The 18,383-nt window shown below is 48.0% G+C and overlaps 1 protein-coding gene across 2 annotated transcripts in view; it reads left to right on the top strand.

The window, feature by feature from the left end:
• The window catches only part of TOP1 (DNA topoisomerase I), an 84,998-nt gene that overhangs the window by 36,894 nt on the left and 29,721 nt on the right, over positions 1–18,383 (top strand). For both annotated transcript variants that reach the window (XM_007057182.4, XM_043526799.1), the window contains exons 4-5: positions 14,749–14,875; positions 15,417–15,472. In XM_007057182.4, the coding sequence (XP_007057244.1) occupies positions 14,749–14,875; positions 15,417–15,472 (183 nt within the window). The remainder of the gene's footprint in view (positions 1–14,748; positions 14,876–15,416; positions 15,473–18,383) is intronic.

The following is an 18,383-nucleotide window of genomic DNA, read 5'->3' as shown; positions in this document are numbered from 1 at the left end:
CTGAACAGGAAGGTGGGGGTTAGCTGTAGTGGTATAAGGCCTTATACTTTGTATTGATCCTCTTCAATGGGTTTCGCAGTCTGACTTTTGGGTTTTAATCTGGCTAGCTCTGCAGGGAAGGGTGCAACTGCGGTGACAAAAGGAAGGATACAGAGGGCTGTAAGGAAATAGGTTACATGTCATAATCCTATGGCTGCATCACATCACGTCTTTCTGTAAAGAGGGAAACAAGTAGTGTGTAAAGTCTGAAATGGACAGAAAAGGATTCTCTGATCTTCAAAATGTGACACATCCACCCTAATCGTAGCTTTAGGCTTCCTTGTGAGAAGCGTCCCGATGGAAGGCTGAGACCTATTCTGAAGGTTAAGGACGGTGCCTTGGAAGAGATACCATGTTGCGCTCTTCTGTTATAGTTTCCAAACTGTGAAGTGTTTCCCCTGGAGGCTTCCCTAGATATCCTAGCCCAGGGGTTCTCAAATTTCATTGAACCGTGATCGTGTTCTGACAGAATTACTACATGACCCTGGGTAGGGGGCGAGGGGCCAGAGCCCGAGCCCCACCGCTCTGGGTGGGGGTGGAGCTTGTGCTTCAGATTCAGCCCTGGGTCCCAATAAGTCTAATGCTGACCCTGGTGACCCAATTAAAATGGGGTCTCAATCCACAGTTTGAGAACTGCTGTCCTAGCCTGATAAACACATGTGCCAGGCCAATGTCATTCTGTTCTCTGGCTGAAATGGGTACGTTTGGGGAAACTATGTGCCTCTTGTTACTGTTGCCAGCATTACTGGCTGAAGTCTACAACACCAGCATGTTCCCAAGCGACACGCATCGGCACTGACATAAATCAGGCTCTTCCAGGTAGGCAGGATGGCATGAGCCTGCTTTTGCTATTTAATGTGTCAGGTTTCAGACCCACTTGTCTGTCTATAAAGTCAGAGCTGTGTTTTGGTGCCCAGAGAATGTGTAGGTGTGGCAAACAATCTGTTTATGAATGGGAGAAAGAAATACATTTTCCTTCTTGCCTCAGAACAAGTAGCAGATGGAATTTTGTTTTATTGGGGAAGCTTCTGTTAGCCTTATAATGGGAAGAAAGGTTGTGATGGTGGTGGGAATCTCAGAATTCACCACCTATATCACTGTTACTTAGAAATGGGTTTTGCAGGCTAACGCTCAAGATGCTTAGGATCTTTGAGCCTTCCCTCCCCATGCTGCTTCACGCTCTGAAGAGCAATGAGAGGTAACTGTTAAAGGTGTTGGAAGGCAAGAAGTAAGTTGCCTTGCCAAAAAGCAAAGGGAGGAAGGGGGTAGTCTTAGGGTAAAGACCCAGGACTGAAGGTCAGAAGCTGAGAGACCTATTTCTGGCTCCACCGGTGATGTTTCATAGATACTAAGGTCAGAAGGGACCATAATGATCATCTAGTCCGACCTCCTGCACAACGCAGGCCACAGAATCTCACCCACCCACTCCTGCAAAAAACCTCTCACCTATGTCTGAGCTATTGAAGTCCTCAAATCATGGTTTAAAGACTTCAAGGAGCAGAGAATCCTCCAGCAAGCGACCCGTGCCCCATGCTACAGAGGAAGGCGAAAAACCTCCAGGGCCTCTTCCAGTCTGCCCTGGAGGAAAATTCCTTTCCGACCCCAAATATGGCGATCAGCTAAACCCTGAGAATATGGGCAAGATTCACCAGCCACATACTACAGAAAATTCTTTCCTGAGTAACTCAGATCCCACCCCATCTAACATCCCATCACAGGCCATTAGGCCTATTTACCATGAATATTTACAGATCAATTCATTACCAAACTCATGTTATCCCATCATACCATCTCCTCCATAAACTTATCGAGTTTAATCTTAAAGCCAGATAGATCTTTTGCCCCCCACTGCTTCCCTTGGAAAGCTATTCCAAAACTTCACTCCTCTGATGGTTAGAAACCTTCGTCTAATTTCAAGTCTGAACTTCCCAATGACCAGTTTATATCCATTTGTTCTTGTGTCCACATTGGTACTGAGCTTAAATAATTCCTCTCCTTCTCCGGTATTTATCCCTCTGATATATTTATAGAGAGCAATCATATCTCCCCTCAACCTTCTTTTAGTTAGGCTAAACAAGCCAAGCTCCTTGAGTCTCCTTTCATAAGACAAGTTTTCCATTCCTTGGATCATCCTAGTAGCCCTTTTCTGTACCTGTTCCAGTTTGAATTCATCCTTCTTAAACATGGGAGACCAGAACTGCACACAGTATTCCAGGTGAGGTCTCACTAGTGCCTTGTATAACGGTACTAAAACCTCCTTATCTCTACTGGAAATACCTCTCCTGATGCATCCCAAGACCGCATTAGCTTTTTTCACAGCCACATCACATTGGCGGCTCATGGTCATCCTATGATCAACCAATACTCCAAGGTCCTTCTCCTCCTCCGTTACCTCTAATTGATGCGTCCCCAGCTTATAACTAAAATTCTTGTTATTAATCCCTAAATGCATAACCTTACACTTCTCACTATTAAATTGCATCCTATTACTATTACTCCAGTATACAAGGTCATCCAGATCCTCCTGTATGATATCCTGGTCCTTCTCTAAATTGGCAATACCTCCCAGCTTTGTATCATCCGCAAACTTTGTTAGCACACTCCCACTTTTTGTGCCGAGGTCAGTAATAAAAAGATTGATCCCAAAACTGATCCTTGAGGAACTCCACTGGTAACCTCCCTCCAGCCTGACAGTTCACCTTTCAGTAGGACCCGTTGTAGTCTCCCCTTTAACCAATTCCTTATCCACCTTTCAGTTTTCATATTGATTCCCATCTTATCCAATTTAACTAATAATTCCCCATGTGGCATGGTATCAAACGCCTTACTGAAATCTAGGTAAATTAGATCCACTGCGTTTCCCTCGTCTAAAAAATCTGTTACTTTCTCAAAGAAGGAGATCAGGTTGGTTTGGCACGATCTACCTTTTGTAAAACCATGTTGTATTTTGTCCCATTTACCATAGACTTCAATGTCCTTAACTACTTTCTCCTTCAGAATTTTTTCCAAGACCTTGCGTACTACAGATGTCAAACTAACAGGCCTGTAGTTACCTGGATCACATTTTTCCCTTTCTTAAAAATAGGAACTATGTTAGCAATTCTCCAATCATATGGTACAACCCCTGAGTTTACAGATTCATTAAAAATTCTTGCTAATGAGCTTGCAATTTCAGGTGCCAATTCCTTTAATATTCTTGGATGAAGATTATCCGGGCCCCCCGATTTAGTCCCATTAAGCTGTTTGAGTTTCGCTTCTACCTCAAATATGGTAATATCTACCTCCATATCCTCATTCCCAATTGTCATGCTACCATTATCCCAAAGATCCTCTTTAGCCTTATTAAAGACTGAGGCAAAGTATTTGTTTAGATATTGAGCCATGCCTAGATTATCCTTGACCTCCACTCCATCCTCGGTGTTTAGCGGTCCCACTTCTTTTTTCTTTGTTTTCTTCTTATTTATATGGCTATAGAACCTTTTGCTATTGGTTTTAATTCCCTTTGGAAGGTCCAACTCTACTTGACTTTTAGCCTGTCTCACTTTATCCCTACATGTTCTGACCTCAATAAGGTAGCTTTCCTTGCTGATCCCTCCCATCTTCCACTCCCTGTATGCTTTCTGCTTTTTCTTAATCACCTCTCTGAGATGCTTGCTCATCCAGCTTGGTCTACAACTCCTCCCTATGAATTTTTTCCCCTTTCTTGGGATGCAGGCTTCCAATAGCTTCTGCATCTTTGATTTAAAGTAATCCCAGGCCTCCTCTGCCTTTAGATCCATAAATTCTTCAGTCCAATCCACTTCCCTAACTAATTTCCTTAATGTTGTATCTGGCAATGAACAAGTCACTCAAACCAACGTTTTGAAGAGTTGCAACTGATTTATTTTGGGGTACCTCAATTTTGGGTTTCCCAGCTGCAGACCTTGGGCACAACAGAAGTGGAAGCCGTAAGTGTCTAGTGCTTCTGAAAATGAGGCCTACAGGTATGGGGTCTCGAATTTGGCACCCAGAAGCAGTATGATACTCTTGAAAATATTGACATTTAATTTCTGATCCTTTGCCTCTTGTGAAATAGGGACAACACCATTTCCCTATCTCACGGAACTAAATTCATTGTTGTTTAAAGTGCATTGAGATTCATAGATACAAACTGCTGTAAAAGCTGATGTAGTATTCGGATGAATTTAATAAGCCATGCAATTGCAGGTGGGATTTTAAAAACAAACCCATAGAAGAATGCGGGGTGACTAGAATCTGGTGGTCAGAAAATAGAACAATGTAGACTTCCAGGCACAAGTCTAGGTTGAAGCCCTGCTGTGGGAGGTAAATAGCTATATTACCTTTCTCACCCGACTGGCACCTCCACATGCATCTGTCTTCTAAACCCACAAGGCACCTGTTGCAATAGTTTTCTGCTGTTTTACCTGGGCGGTTCCTTAATCATCCCTCTCTTGCACTTCTATAATTATGAAATTTAAGCTTACGAACAATGTGCGAATCATCAGCTTGTCATCTTTCATTTTCCCTCTAGGATACTGAAGCTGGCAAATGTATCTGAGGTAACAACACAAGCGTAGCAGTAGCAGGCATCCAGTTGACTTTTCAAATTCAGTTCGGGGTTCTGTGTGCGCTGCTGTCATGATCACATAGCGTAGACAATGTAATCTGCAGTATGTGGTCTTTAAATCTGTGCTAACAGGCAATCCTTGGTATGGCATATCTGTTTGTGGCACTCTAGAAATGCTTAATCTCCTTCAGTGTTTAGGCACTCTTGTACGCTGTTCCACTAGTCTAATCCTGTCACTAGAGAGATAAATGGAAACGGACTTCTATCTGGAGACTTCATAGTGAGATGCTTGTATTGAATTAGTGAGATGGCCACCTCCTGCTAGTGTAATACAAGCTTTTCATTCTTGCTGTTTTGAACCAGCAAAGGAGAGGCTGTCCTAATGCAGTGGCAATTTCCCAGTGCTCTGCACTGTACTGTGTGCAGTAGATTCAAAATCCATTTAGATGTTGCTTGGCGTAAAGTGAATGCCCTCAGAACTGGGATCTTCCTCCTTAACTGCTTGGATTTGGAGACAGAGAGGTGCATATTACAATATGGCACTTTGAGCCTGGTCCTCTGGCTAGACCTTTATCAAGTGCAACTCCTGACGAGTCCATGGGAGTTGTAGGCGTACAGGCTGCAGGATGAGGTTGAAGTCAGGTTTTTCTCTGCAGTCCTACAGGTGTGAACAAATTGGTGTATTGTAACTTTAGATGCTCATCTCTTAATCACTCACAACCTTTCTGGGTGCAGAATAACACACTCATGTCTTTTTGTAGTGTTTAGACTTGCATCCCGATTTCTGCATGTCCCTATTTGTTTAGGTAGTAACAAAGGAGAACTGGAGAACTTGTGTCTCCAAAATGCTCCCTCCCATCTTGCATTCTAGACGTGACTTTTTCCAGTGTGTCACCATTCAGTGTCTTTACTTTCACTCGAGTGTTAAATGACTGAAATAAGGAAGCTGTGTACATTTTCATAAAGCTTTGTATTATTAGTTGTTTGTTATTTGTATTGTAGTGCCCAGGACCCCCACTGTTTAGGCGCTGTACGAACACAGGACAAAAAGATAGCCCCTGCCCCAAACAAGCTTACAGTTGAAGTGTCCATGAAGAGATGACAGATGGATATGGACAGATTGATGAGGGAGTACCAGCAAACAGTGAGACCGTATTAACCAGTAGGATAGGCTGTCGTCTCAGCACACCAGCAGCACAACCCTTATCAAGATTTTTGTAAGCAAAGGAAAGTTTTTAAGGAGGGATTTGAAGGAAAACCATGAATGGCTTTGTGGATGTTTATGGAGAGCTCCTCCCTATGTGAAGGGCAGCATGGAAGAAAAGTACAAAGATGCATGTTGGAAAATTTAACAAGTGGGCAGTGAAGACTGGTACCTTAAGCTGATCACAGGTGGGAGCTGACTTTTCAATACTGAACGAGATCTAAATAGTGTGTGGATAGGCTGTGAAGGACCTTGAAAGTGAAGTAGCTTATGTTTAATACACAGCTTAGGGTATGTCTACACTACGAAATTAGGTCGAATTTATAGAAGTCAGTTTTTTAGAAATCGGTTTTATATATTCGAGTGTGTGTGTCCCCACAGAAAATGCTCTAAGTGCATTAACTCGGTGGAGTGCTTCCACAGTACTGAGGCTAGAGTTGACTTCCGGAGCGTTCCACTGTGGGTAGCTATCACACAGTTCCCGCAGTCTCCGCTACCCATTGGAATTCTGGGTAGCTATCACACAGTTCCCGCAGTCTCCGCTGCCCATTGGAATTCTGGGTTGAGATCCCAGTGCCTGATGGGGCTAAAACATTGTCGCGGGTGGTTCTGGGTACATATCGTCAGGCCCCCGTTCCCTCCCTCCCTCCCTCCGTGAAAGCAAGGGCAGACAATCATTTCGCACCTTTTTTTCTGAGTTACCTGTGCAGACGCCATACCATGGCAAGCATGGAGCCCGCTCAGCTCACTGTCACCGTATGTCTCCTGGGTGCTGGAAGACACGGTACTGCATTGCTACACAGCAGCAGCAACCCATTGCCTTGTGGCAGCAGACAGTGCAATAGGACTGGTAGCCGTCATCGTCATGTCCGAGGTGCTCCTGGTCGCCTCTGTGAGGTCGATCAGGAGCGCCTGGGCAGACATGGGCGCAGGGACTAAATTTGGAGTGACTTGTTGAAGTCATTCTCTTTAGTCCTGCAGTCAGTCCTATTGAACCATCTTATGGTGAGCAGGCAGGTGATACGGATTGCTAGCAGTCCTATTGCATCATCTTCTGCTGGGCAGGCAAGAGATGAGGTTGGCTAGCAGTCCTATTGTACCATCTTCTGCCGAGCAGCCATGAGATGTGGATGGCATGCAGTCCTTCTGCACCATCTGCTGCCGGCCAAAGATGTAAAAGATAGATGGAGTGGATCAAAACAAGAAATAGACCAGATTTGTTTTGTACTCATTTGCAAACCCCACCCCCACCCCCCGGCCCCCATCTAGGGGACTCATTCCTCTAGGTCACACTGCAGTCACTCACAGAGAAGGTGCAGCGAGGTAAATCTAGCCATCTATCAATCAGAGGCCAGACTAACCTCCTTGTTCCAATAAGAACAATAACTTAGGTGCACCATTTCTTATTGGAACCCTCCGTGAAGTCCTGCCTGAAATACTCCTTGATGTAAAGCCACCCCCTTTGTTGATTTTAGCTCCCTGTAAGCCAACCCTGTAAGCCATGTCGTCAGTCGCCCCTCCCTGCGTCAGAGCGACGGCAAACAATCGTGCATCTGAGTTGAGAGTGCTGTCCAGAGCAGTCACAATGGAGCACTCTGGGATAGCTCCCGGAGGCCAATACCGTCGAATTGTGTCCACAGTACCCCAAATTAGACCCGGCAAGGCCGATTTAAGCGCTAATCCGCTTGTCAGGGGTGGAGTAAGGAAATCAATTTTAAGAGCCCTTTAAGTCGAAATAAAGGGCTTCATCGTGTGGACAGGTGCAGGTTTACATCGATTTAATGCTGCTAAATTCGACCTAAAGTCCTAGTGTAGACCAGGGCTTAGTCCCAAGGAGTGATGGAAAGTGTTTCTTTAAGGCCAGGGATCTTTCTAAGTTAAACCAATGAAGAATAAACAGTGATAAAAGAGAGAGTGCATTATGGGAGTTGTAGTCCTGATGGAACTGAGTCTGTAAACTGTCAGGACAGGCAAGACACTTGGTGTTTCACCATCCCCAGCATGAAAGGGAATCCAGTTATTCTTCTTCGAGTGATTGCTCGTGTGTATTCCACAATAGGTGTGCGTGCTCACCACGTGCACCGGTGCCAGAAGTTTTTCCCCTAGCAGTACCCGTAGGGTGGGGAGTGCCCCCTGTGACCCCTGGAGTGGCGCCTGCCTGGCGCGGTATAAGGGGAGCTGCGTGCTCCCCCCACCCTCAGTTCACTGGCGGCAAGAAGGAAGGTGCTTCGGAACTACTCTCGTCCAGCTTTGCTGTGGCTCGATCCCCAGTACTGTTAGTTCGTTCAGTGTTAATACCTGTAGTTAGTTAGCTGTTTAGTTAGTTTAGTCAGTCAGCGAGCCCAGGCCAGGGCATGGCCCGGGGTTTAAGTCGTGTGGCCCTTGTAGGCGTTCTATGTCAAGAAGTGACGCGCACGCAGACTGTTTGCACTGTTTGGGAGAAACCCATATCAGCGAAAGGTGCAAGATTTGCAAGTTGTTTAAGCCTCGGACCAAAAGAGAAAGGGACATTAGGCTCCGGGCCATCCTGATGGAGTCAGCGCTGACCCTGACTCCAGCATGCATCTCCGAACCAGTCCCCGGCACGGCGGCGTTGGTACACGGCGACCCTCCGGAGCCATCAACTGGTTCACACTGCTCCCCATTCACGGGGCACACCAAGAGGGCCAGGAAGACTCCCTCTTTGCAGCGGCACCGAGGGAAATCTGGGACAGAGGCTAGACCCATGTTGGGCCGTCCTCGCTCCGCACTGGGCTCCAGGCCTCCGACTCACATTGAGCGGAGTACCCCGGCCCCTTCAGAACAGGCCTGTCCAGATGTCCAGCTACCTTCCACGCCTGAAGCCCTCCAGGTGGCCCGGGACGTTATGTCCGTACCAGTGCCACGGGCACCGCCAATGTCGGCCTCACGCTCCAGAGGCAAGCCGCCGCTGGATCTCCGCAGTCGCCTCCGGCTCGGTATCGGTCTCTGTGGGGGGAACATTCCCGAAGCTGTTCACCACCCAGCGACTGCTCAGGGCAGAGTCCAGATGGATTGCCCTTGACGCCGACCAGACTGTCTGGCTGGGTTCCGTCCGGTCAGGACTCTCAGCACCGCTTGTCCTCGAGGAGCAGTCATTGATGGGACCGCAGCAGGCGCCGCCAACGGTCCTCGTCTCGGAGGGGGGACCGCCGGTCACAGCATGGTTGTTGACGCCATTCCCACTCGGCCTCCCGCTCCAAGTCTCGCTGTCCCGGGTCCACCTGTTGAGGCTGTTCGCGGAGCGGCTGCTACCATTGGTACTGGTTCTCCACGTCGAGATCGCGGTCCCGTGGCCAATGTAGATCCCGGCACCACCGCTCCTCCCGGTCCAGCAGATCGTACGCCAGCCTGGCCTCCATTCATAGCCGTCCTTCAATGGGCCAAGCCGAACAGCCAGCCCCGCCGGTGGTGTAGCAGGTGCAGTGGCACCGAGCGTTGTGGCCAGCCCAATGTTACCAGTGGGCACCGTGGCCTATGGCACAGTCCCCAGTCGGAGCTTGCTCGATGGCCAGAGCTTCGGAAGCACCATCAGCCTCCCCCTCCAGACCCCCAAGGAAGGAGTCGGTGGGACGTGCATCCTCGGCATCGTTCCCGGAGTCTGACCAGGTGGTGGACCCTCCAGTGCCAACCGATACCCAGAGCACTGCACTGGCCTCCTCGCCCCGCCCGGAGAAGGTGATTGTGGCCCCGCCCCCCTCCACCCCACAGGAGGACTTCAGGGCCCATCAAGAATTCTTAAAGAGGGTGGCAGCAAGCCTCCATCTCCAGGCAGAGGAGATAGAAGAGCCCTCAGACTCCCTGTTTAACGTGCTGTCCTCGTCGGCACGAGTAGGGTGGCCTTGCCTCTCCATGAAGGGGTGGCTAAAATTTAAAATGCCCTGTGGCAGACACCGGCCTCGTTGGTGCCTATCTCTAAGAAGGCAGAACTCAAGAACTTTGTACTCACCAAGGGGCATGAGGACTTGTATACCCACCTGGCGCCCAACTCCCTGGTGGTCGAGTCGGTCAGCCACAGGGAATGGCGGGGTCAACCAGCCCTGACCCCAAAGAATAAAGACTCTTGGAGACTGGACTCTTTCGGAAGGAAAATTTATTCGTCTTTGAGCTTCCAGTTGCGAGTGGCAAATCATCAGGCTCTCCTGGGTCGGAACGAATTCAATCTGTGGGTCTCCCTGCCCAAGTTTGAGGACTCCCTCCAGGAGCGCAATAGAAAGGAGTTAAAGGCACTAGTGGAGGAGGGGGCAGCGGCCACTAGGGCATCCCTACAGGCAGCCTCGGATGCTGAAGATATGGCCGCATGATCTATGGCCTCCGCAGCATCCATGAGATGGGTGCCATGGCTCCTGCTCTCTGGGCTTTCCAGCGAGGTGCAGTCCTCCCTGCAGGATCTCCCATTTGACGGGAAAGCCCTGTTTGCGGAGGAGACAGATACAAGGCTGCACGGCATGAAAGACTCCCTCACAACCCTCCAGACTCTGGGCCTATATGTACCGGCTCCGGCAAGACCTAAGTTCAAGCCGGGAGGGTGGCCTGGGCAGGAGTCTGCTGTGAAGTATGAGGCCGCCCACAAGAAACAGGGGGGCGGCCCTTAGAGGCCATCTCGGCCGGCCCCCCAGCCTGGCTCCTCTAAGGGCAAGCAGGCAGTCTTCATCAGGGATCCACTCTCAATAAAGCTCCCTTTCTCCAACCGGTTGTGTGCTTTCCTCCCAGAATGGTCGCGGCTAACCTCGGACCGATGGGTCCTCAACACCATCTCCCAGGGTTATGCCTTCCAGTTTACTTCCTCGCCGCCCAAACACCCCCCGTCCCGTCCCTATTGGAGGACCCCTCGCACGGGGCTCTGCTCGAGCAGGAGGTGGGGTGGCTCCTAGGACTAGGAGCGGCAGAGGCGGTGTCCGAGGAGTTCATGGGCAAGGGGTATTACTCCCAATACTTCCTTATCCCAAAGGCCAAAGGGCGGCTCAGACCCATCCTGGACCTGCGAGGTCTGAACCAGTGCATGGTGAAACTCAAGTTCCTCATGGTTTCCCTGACCTCCATCATCCCCTCCCTGGATCCCGGGGACTGGTATGCTGCCCTCGTTCTGCGGGACGCGTACTTCCACGTCCCCATATTCAAGGGGCACAGGCCATTCCTCCGTTTCATGGTGGGAAAGAATCACTACCAATTCACGGTCCTTCCGTTTGGTCTGTCCACTGCCCCCAGAGTGTTTATGAAATGCATGACGGTGGTAGCGGCCTACCTCAGGCGGTGGGGGGCGGGGTCAAGATTTTTTCCCTATCTGGACGATTGGCTGGTCAAGGGCACCTCCCAGTCGCAGGTGAGGGATCACATGGCGCTCCTCCTGTCCACATGCACCGCCTTGGGCCTGTTGGTAAACAGCACCAAATCCACGTTAGTCCCGGTCCAACGCATAGAGTTTATTGGGGCGCTCCTGGACACAGCGTCGGCCACAGCCTCTCTTCCTCCAGACAGATTTGAGACCCTGAAAGGTCTCATTGACTCGTTTCAAAATTCCCAGTGACAACAGCCAGGGTTTGCCTGCAGCTCTTGGGTCACATGTCGGCGTGCACATACGTGGTCCGTCACGCCAGACTCAGGATGAGGCCCCTCCAACTCTGGTTGGCCTCGAAGTTCTCCCAGGCCCCAGACAGGATGGACAAAGTCCTCACTGTGCCGGACTCTGTGATCACCTCCCTACGGTGGTGGTCCGCACCAAACAACATGCTCCAAGGGGTCCTGTTCAGGTACAGTGCCCCGTCTTTGGAGCTGGTGTCCCCAACGTTGGACCTGGGTTGGGGGACCCATGTAGGGAACTTTCAGACCCAAGGCCTGTGGTCAACCCAAGACCTGACCCTACATATAAATGTCAAGGAACTCAGGGCGGTGTGGCTGGCGTGTATGGCCTTCCGCTCACACGTGGAGGGCAAGGTGGTCAGGGTCCTCACGGACAACACTTCCTTGATGTTCTATATCAACAGGCAACTCGGGGCCCGATCCTCTGCCACGAAACCCTCAGGCTGTGGGACTTCTGTATAGCCCACGACATCCACCTGAGGGCCTTCCACCTACTGGGTGCCCGGAACGAGAGAGCGGATCACTTGAGCAGGGACTTTTCCTTGCAACACGAGTGGTCCCTCCACCCAGAAGTGGCCCACCGGCTCTTCCGAAGGTGGGGAACTCCCCAGGTGGAACTATTCGTGACTCAGCAGAACTGGCGATGTACCCGGTTCTGCTCCGGGGGGGCCTGTGGAGGGGAGGCGATCTATGATGCCTTTATCCTGTACTGGTCAGGCCAGCTTCTCTACGCCTTCCCCCCCATTCCCTCTAATCAGCAGGGTCCTGGAGAAGATAAAGACGGACAAGGCCCAGGTCATCCTGATTACTCTGGCATGGCCCAGGCAACATTGGTATGGGACCCTCATGGGCCTGGCGGTAGCTCTGCCGTGGCTGTTGCCACTCCACCCGGACCCACTCTCTAAGGACCAGGCCCGCCTCCTCCATCCCAACCTAGCGGCTCTTCTCCTCATGGTGTGGCTGCTCAGTGGTTAGGCGGAGAGGAGAGGACATGCTCAGAACAGGTTCAGCGCGTCCTCCTTGACACCCTCCACTCGCCGCACTTATTTGGCGAAGTGGTCCCGTTTTTCTAGATGGGCGGCGGACCATGGTGTCTCTCCCGTGACTGCCCCGATCCCTTATTCTTGACTACCTCCTCCACCTGAGAGCCCAGGGCCTGGCGCCTTCGTCATTCAGGGTGCACCTGGAAGCCGTATCTACCTTCCATCCGCCAGTGCAGGGGCACACGGTATTTCCCCATGCTATGACTGGCCGGTTCCTCAAGGGGTTGGACAGTCTTTTCCCATATTCTAGACTCCTGGTCCCGCAGTGGGACCTGAACTTGGTGTTGGCTCCTCTCATGGGGGCCCCCTTTTGATCCACTGGCCATGTGCTCTTGGTCTCACCTCTCGTGGAAGATGGCCTTCCTGGTTGCAATCACATAGGTCAGGCGAGTCTCGGAGCTCAGGGCCCTAACCTCCAAGCCGCCGTACATGGTTTTTATATAATCAGCTCCGCCCACACCCTGCATTCCTCCCGAAGGTGGTCTCCACCTACCACATGGGTCAGGACATTTTTCTACCGGTCCTCTGCCCCAAGCCCGCCCCACACATCCAGTGAGGAGTGCCGTCTCCACACGCTTGATGTGCAACAGGCTCTGGCTTTCTACCTCGAGCGGACCAAGCCGTTCAGGAAGTCCTCGCAACTGTTTGTCACCTCAGCCGAGCGTGCGAGGGGCCAGCTGATTTCCACTCAGCGGCTTTCCAATCAGATCACTGTGTGCATCCGCACCTGTTATGAGCTGGCGGGTGTTCCCCCACCGTCCATTGTAAGGGCACACTCAACTCGGGCGCAGGCCTTGTCAGCTGCCTTCGTGGTCCACGTCCCCATTCAGGACATCTGTAGGGCCGCCACGTGGTCTTCGGTTCACACGTTCACCTCACACTGTGGGATCGTCTCCCAAATCAGGGATGACGCCGGGTTCAGCAGGGCTGTCCTCCATCCTGGGAACTTGTGAACTCCTACCCACCTCCAACAGATATAGCTTGCAATCACCTAATGTGGAATACACATGAGCAATCACTCGAAGAAGAAAAGACAGTTACCTTTTCCGTAACTGGTGTTCTTTGAGATGTGTTGCTCATGTCTATTCCACATCCCACCCTTCCTCCGCTCTGTCGGCGTTGTCTGGCAAGAAGGAATTGAGGGTGGGGGGAGCGCGCAGCTCCTCTTATACCGCGTCAGGCAGCCCCCCCCGACGGGTACTGCTAGGGGAAAATCTTCCGGCAGTGGTGCACATGGCGAGCACGCACACCTATTGTGGAATAGACATGAACCACACATCTCGAAGAACACCAGTTACGGAAAAGGTAACTGTCTTTTTCCCCCATGTTTGTCTTGCAGGGAGCCATGGTCTTTTTCTTGTGTTTTAATTGGACTTCATTCAGTTTTGTAAACAAGCCTATCTAAGGCATGTTCAACTAGTAGTGTTGCTGCTTGGCTTCAAGAACCGTGCTGCTAATTCTGTGTTGCCAACTCTTGTGACTTTTTTAACATGAGTCTGGAGATGTTTGGTGTGTTTCATGAGACTGCAGCTCTTGGGATCAAGTAACAACCTGAGAATCTAGCCCTCATAGTTCAAGTGAAAAAGTTGAGAATGTGATCAGAGTGTATCCTAAAAGGCTCAGAAACCAAAAGGGGAAATAAAAAGAACCTTGGTTTTTTTTATCATAACTTTGCAGACTCATTTATTATTTTTGAACACTTGATTGACAATGCTGTAATCTGCAGCACTTGAATCTGAGTGGCAATGAACTCATAGCATTTGTTAAAACTAGGCATAGTAACATCTCTGCACTCCTGTCCTGACTTGTCGTTGTTGTTCTGACTTGAGCTTCTCCTGCGCACAAAGCCAATTGTGCTGAGCTGTATAGTGGTTTTGACAGAGGTTCAGTGAGGCCTCGTTCGAGCAAGCAACTAGGAATTAGGGACTACTGAGTTTTATTCCATTGATTTAGGGTAACCCTAGGCATGTCACTAACTTTTCTCTGCCTCAGTTTCTCCTCCGTTGATAGGGGAATAATCACCTACCAAATGTTTATAAAGTGAATTTTAGTTCTTTGGATGAAAATGTCAAAACTACAAAACTGGTTTGTATTACTTACTATCTAAACAAATGTCCACAGAGGAGTGGAATGTGACTATCAATATTGCTTCACTTGTGACCTTTCAGGATTTAATTGGAAACAGAAACAAGAACAGTGAATAGCCAAGCTAAAGTGTTTGACCTTGGTAAATATATCATGTTGTGATTTTTCACTGGCAACCTCACACTGATGCTGTTAACTCTTCTATCTTGCAGTGAGCACAAAGATTCCTCGGAGAAGAAACACAAAGAGAAAGAGAAAACCAAACACAAAGATGGCAGCTCAGAGAAACACAAAGACAAACACAAAGATAGAGACAAGGAGAAACGAAAGGAAGAAAAGGTAGGTAGTTCTTTAATGTGGGTGGGAAGGGACAATTCTGCTTTAACTGTTGCACTACATGAAGACACAAGAACTGCTTCTAGTTTTTAGTTACCTAATAGTGGAAACTAACCCCAAATTAAGTTTGAGACTTAAAGCTCAATATCTCATAGGCCACAGTCTCTAGGGGCCATATCCTCAACTGGTGTAAATGGGCACAGTTCCACTGAAATCAATGGAGCTGTGCCTACTTACACTACTAAGGTTCTTGCTCTTCATCTTTCCTATTGTAATTCCACTGTGAACTCAGTGTCAGGTTTAGATTCATAATCGTCAAAGGTCAATTTAGATTAAGTTCATTCTATGCAACAGCAGGCTTCAGTTTCCCAGTATAAGATGTAGCAGATATTGTACTGATAACTACACTTGACCTTTGCCAACTGACACTAATGGAAGGCCAGAATGTAGCTGATAACAAAGATGTAGGCATCCTGGGTGTGCTAAAAGGACTAAGTTACAAGTAGTTCCTACTGCAGGTTCTCTGTCCCCTTTTCTCTTTCAGAGCAAATCTTCTGGTGATATAAAAATAAAGAAGGAAAAGGAAAATGGTTTCTCCAGGTAAGAAAGTGAGTCTGGGGTCTGTAATCTGATGTAGCAGTTTGTCATGGTTTTGCTTTGTTTCCCAATCCTCAAATTGTTGTGGCCCCTCCCACCCAGTTTGTGGAGGCAGACGCTCTGATATTGCAGTGACTTCTTTCCTCCATATAAAGAGCCCCCATCTCAAGCAAATGGGTGCACTTTTGGGTAATTGGCTGACTTCCCAGAAGTCAGTGATGGGAAAAGACCTGTTAGGACATTTGGTCTATTCTATGCATTCAGGATTGTTCCTTACCATGGATTCTTGAATGCTATCATCCAGTGATCTGGAAACTAGGTTCTGCCCAGGGCAGAGCAGACTCCTGGAAATGGTATTAACTGGGAGCTAGAAGAAGTCTTTACTCTGCTGTAAAGTGGGTGTCGTGGCAAGCATTTGACTCACTATGCATTTTGTCTTCTGGAGTTGGGGTTGATAATGCTACGCCCCAGGTACTTGCTTATCTGAAAGCAAGACCGAGGGACTAGGATTTCAAACCCTAGTTTGTAAAGAAATAGCAAATAGGCCACTAGTTAAAATTTAACAAAAAAAATTGAGAAAATTTGTCACTTATTCTACTCTATATATTGACTTCCTAATCCTTAAAGAACCATCTAGACTTCATGAATATTGAATTGTACCAATCACCACTAGATTTACTTGTAGTTCATTTACTTGTGAATTTTTAATAGAAGTGCCATTTATTTCTTAACATCTGACAAACAATAAAGATTTCTTGTTTACCCCTTTAAATCCAGTTCTCAGATCATGAATCTGGGTCCTGTGACTGTGTTTTTCAGTTTGGGGTGCCTGACCATCTGCTGTGTATTGAAATAGATCTGCTGCCTTGAAAGTAGTTTATATCTAGGGCTGGAAACCTCAAACCCTCCCTCTCCCTCCCCCTCCCCCTTTTTTGTTTTTTGTTTTTTTGGGGGCGGCCTGTCTTTAGTTTTACGCACTACTGAGAATTCATCCCAGTCTCACCTTGGTCTGAAGTGGAATTGTGGCAGGGAGGGTCATGAGAAGGAGCTTGCCTGTGCTCTACCTGATTAGAATTATATGCTTATTTTGAGTATCTCTTCTTGGTACAGTAGTTTCAGTTCTCAGGTAGCAGTATTTGAACATGTAGACTCTGCATTTAACGCTTTTTTCTGACTTGGTAGAGGAAAGAGAAATGCCCCTCTCCAAGGACCTTTCAGAACTACTATCTTGGAAATGCAAACCGTAATTATCATAAGCCAGTGGCAATTGCCATAATTACCTAATACAGCACATGGTACCTTTTGTTAACTCCTTCTGATGGAACATGCTGCCTATAGAGGTTATGGAAGCTCCTTCACTTGATTTTCAAAAGGAGACTAGATAGCCATTTGTCTTGGATGGTTTAGACACAACAAATCCTGCATCTTGGCAGGGGGTTAGACTAGCTGACCCTTGTGGTCCCTTCTAACCCTGTGATTCTATTCAGACAATTGGGCACTGTCATAGTTTCACCGAATGTATGTGTTTTAGGTCTGGTCTCCACTAAAAAGTTAGGTCGACCCAGCTGTGTTGCTCAGGGGTGTAAAAAAATCCATGCTCCTGAGTACTATAGTTAAGCTGACTTAACCCCTGGTGTAGATAGCGCTGGGTGGATGGGAAGAATTCTTCCATTAATCTAGCTGCCACCTCTCAGGTGTGTGGATTACCTACGCTGATGGGAGAACCCCTCCCGTCGGCATAGGTAGTATCTGCACTGAAGTTCTACAACAGCTCAGCTACAGCTGTGCCATTATACCGTTTCAAGTGTAGACAAGCCCTTAGCTGGAAACACTTGGCCCTCCCATACTAATGGAATTGGCTCAGCACAGGTTCCAGATGCAGCACTTTGTGCAACCAGTGCATCGTTACCTCCTCGTGCCAGTTCAAGACTTTTCCCAGACTCTCACTGTTGGTAACCCAAAACAGGCTAATAGGGAAGTAATTTGTATTTCTCCCACTGAAATGTTCCATTGTCAAGCTCACTAGAAGTATGTCACCTTCCAAAAAATTTAAATTACCCAAAATAAGATTTGGAGGATGCGGGGGGAAGCATTATGGCCTGGGTTACATCTTGCCAAGCTAGATATGTGTTCTCGGGAACAATGTGGTACCCCGTTTATTCCATTTTGCATTGTCTGTCTCAAACTTCATTTCCTATTGCCAACTGCTTGGAGATGTTTCTGCATTAAGATTCCTTATATAAAGCAGACAACATTTTAATAACAGTGATGATGATAATAAAAAGCCACAGAGCTCTATTTCCAGGGAGAATAAATTGTACAGGGTAAACGAATACTTTTTTTCCCTATGGTGATACTTTTCAAACGTCTGGAAGCTTAAGTCTTGGTTAGTTATAAATAATGCCATAAAAATGGCTCCTTGTAACAGCACATATCTGTTCTCTATGTCTTCTGAGTTACATCTGCCAGCGGCACAGAAGCTATACAGCTGTGAAAGAGCAAACTGTCCTGTTCTGCCTCATCAACACAATTGCCAGCTAAATTAAGATTCCAGAATGTCTTTCTGAGGGTGATGTACAATGCAGACTGCTGCTTGATTTCTCTTTTCCCATTCCACCCAATAACAAAATCTGAGTGTTGACTTGGAAACTGAGCTAATTCGATACAGAAATCATTTGAGGGAATGTGAATAAGAAAGCTCAAGATGTTGCTCTTAGAGTTGCTTACCTGACCAGAATTGCATTTAGGGCGATTCAGAAATAGTTAGAATTTAGATTCCTTTTGCAGCTTATTTGTTTTATAAAGATAAGTGAAATGCTTTTTACAAAAGCAAAGACTGAAATTTAAAAACAAGTTAATTAAAAGGACAATCTCTTTTTTAAAATAATGTCTTAATTATTTCTGCTCCTAGCAT

The sequence above is a fragment of the Chelonia mydas genome, chromosome 13 (assembly GCF_015237465.2).
Source record: "Chelonia mydas isolate rCheMyd1 chromosome 13, rCheMyd1.pri.v2, whole genome shotgun sequence".
NCBI classification, from domain to species: Eukaryota; Metazoa; Chordata; order Testudines; family Cheloniidae; genus Chelonia; species Chelonia mydas.
This window is presented reverse-complemented; position numbering and strand designations above follow the sequence as displayed.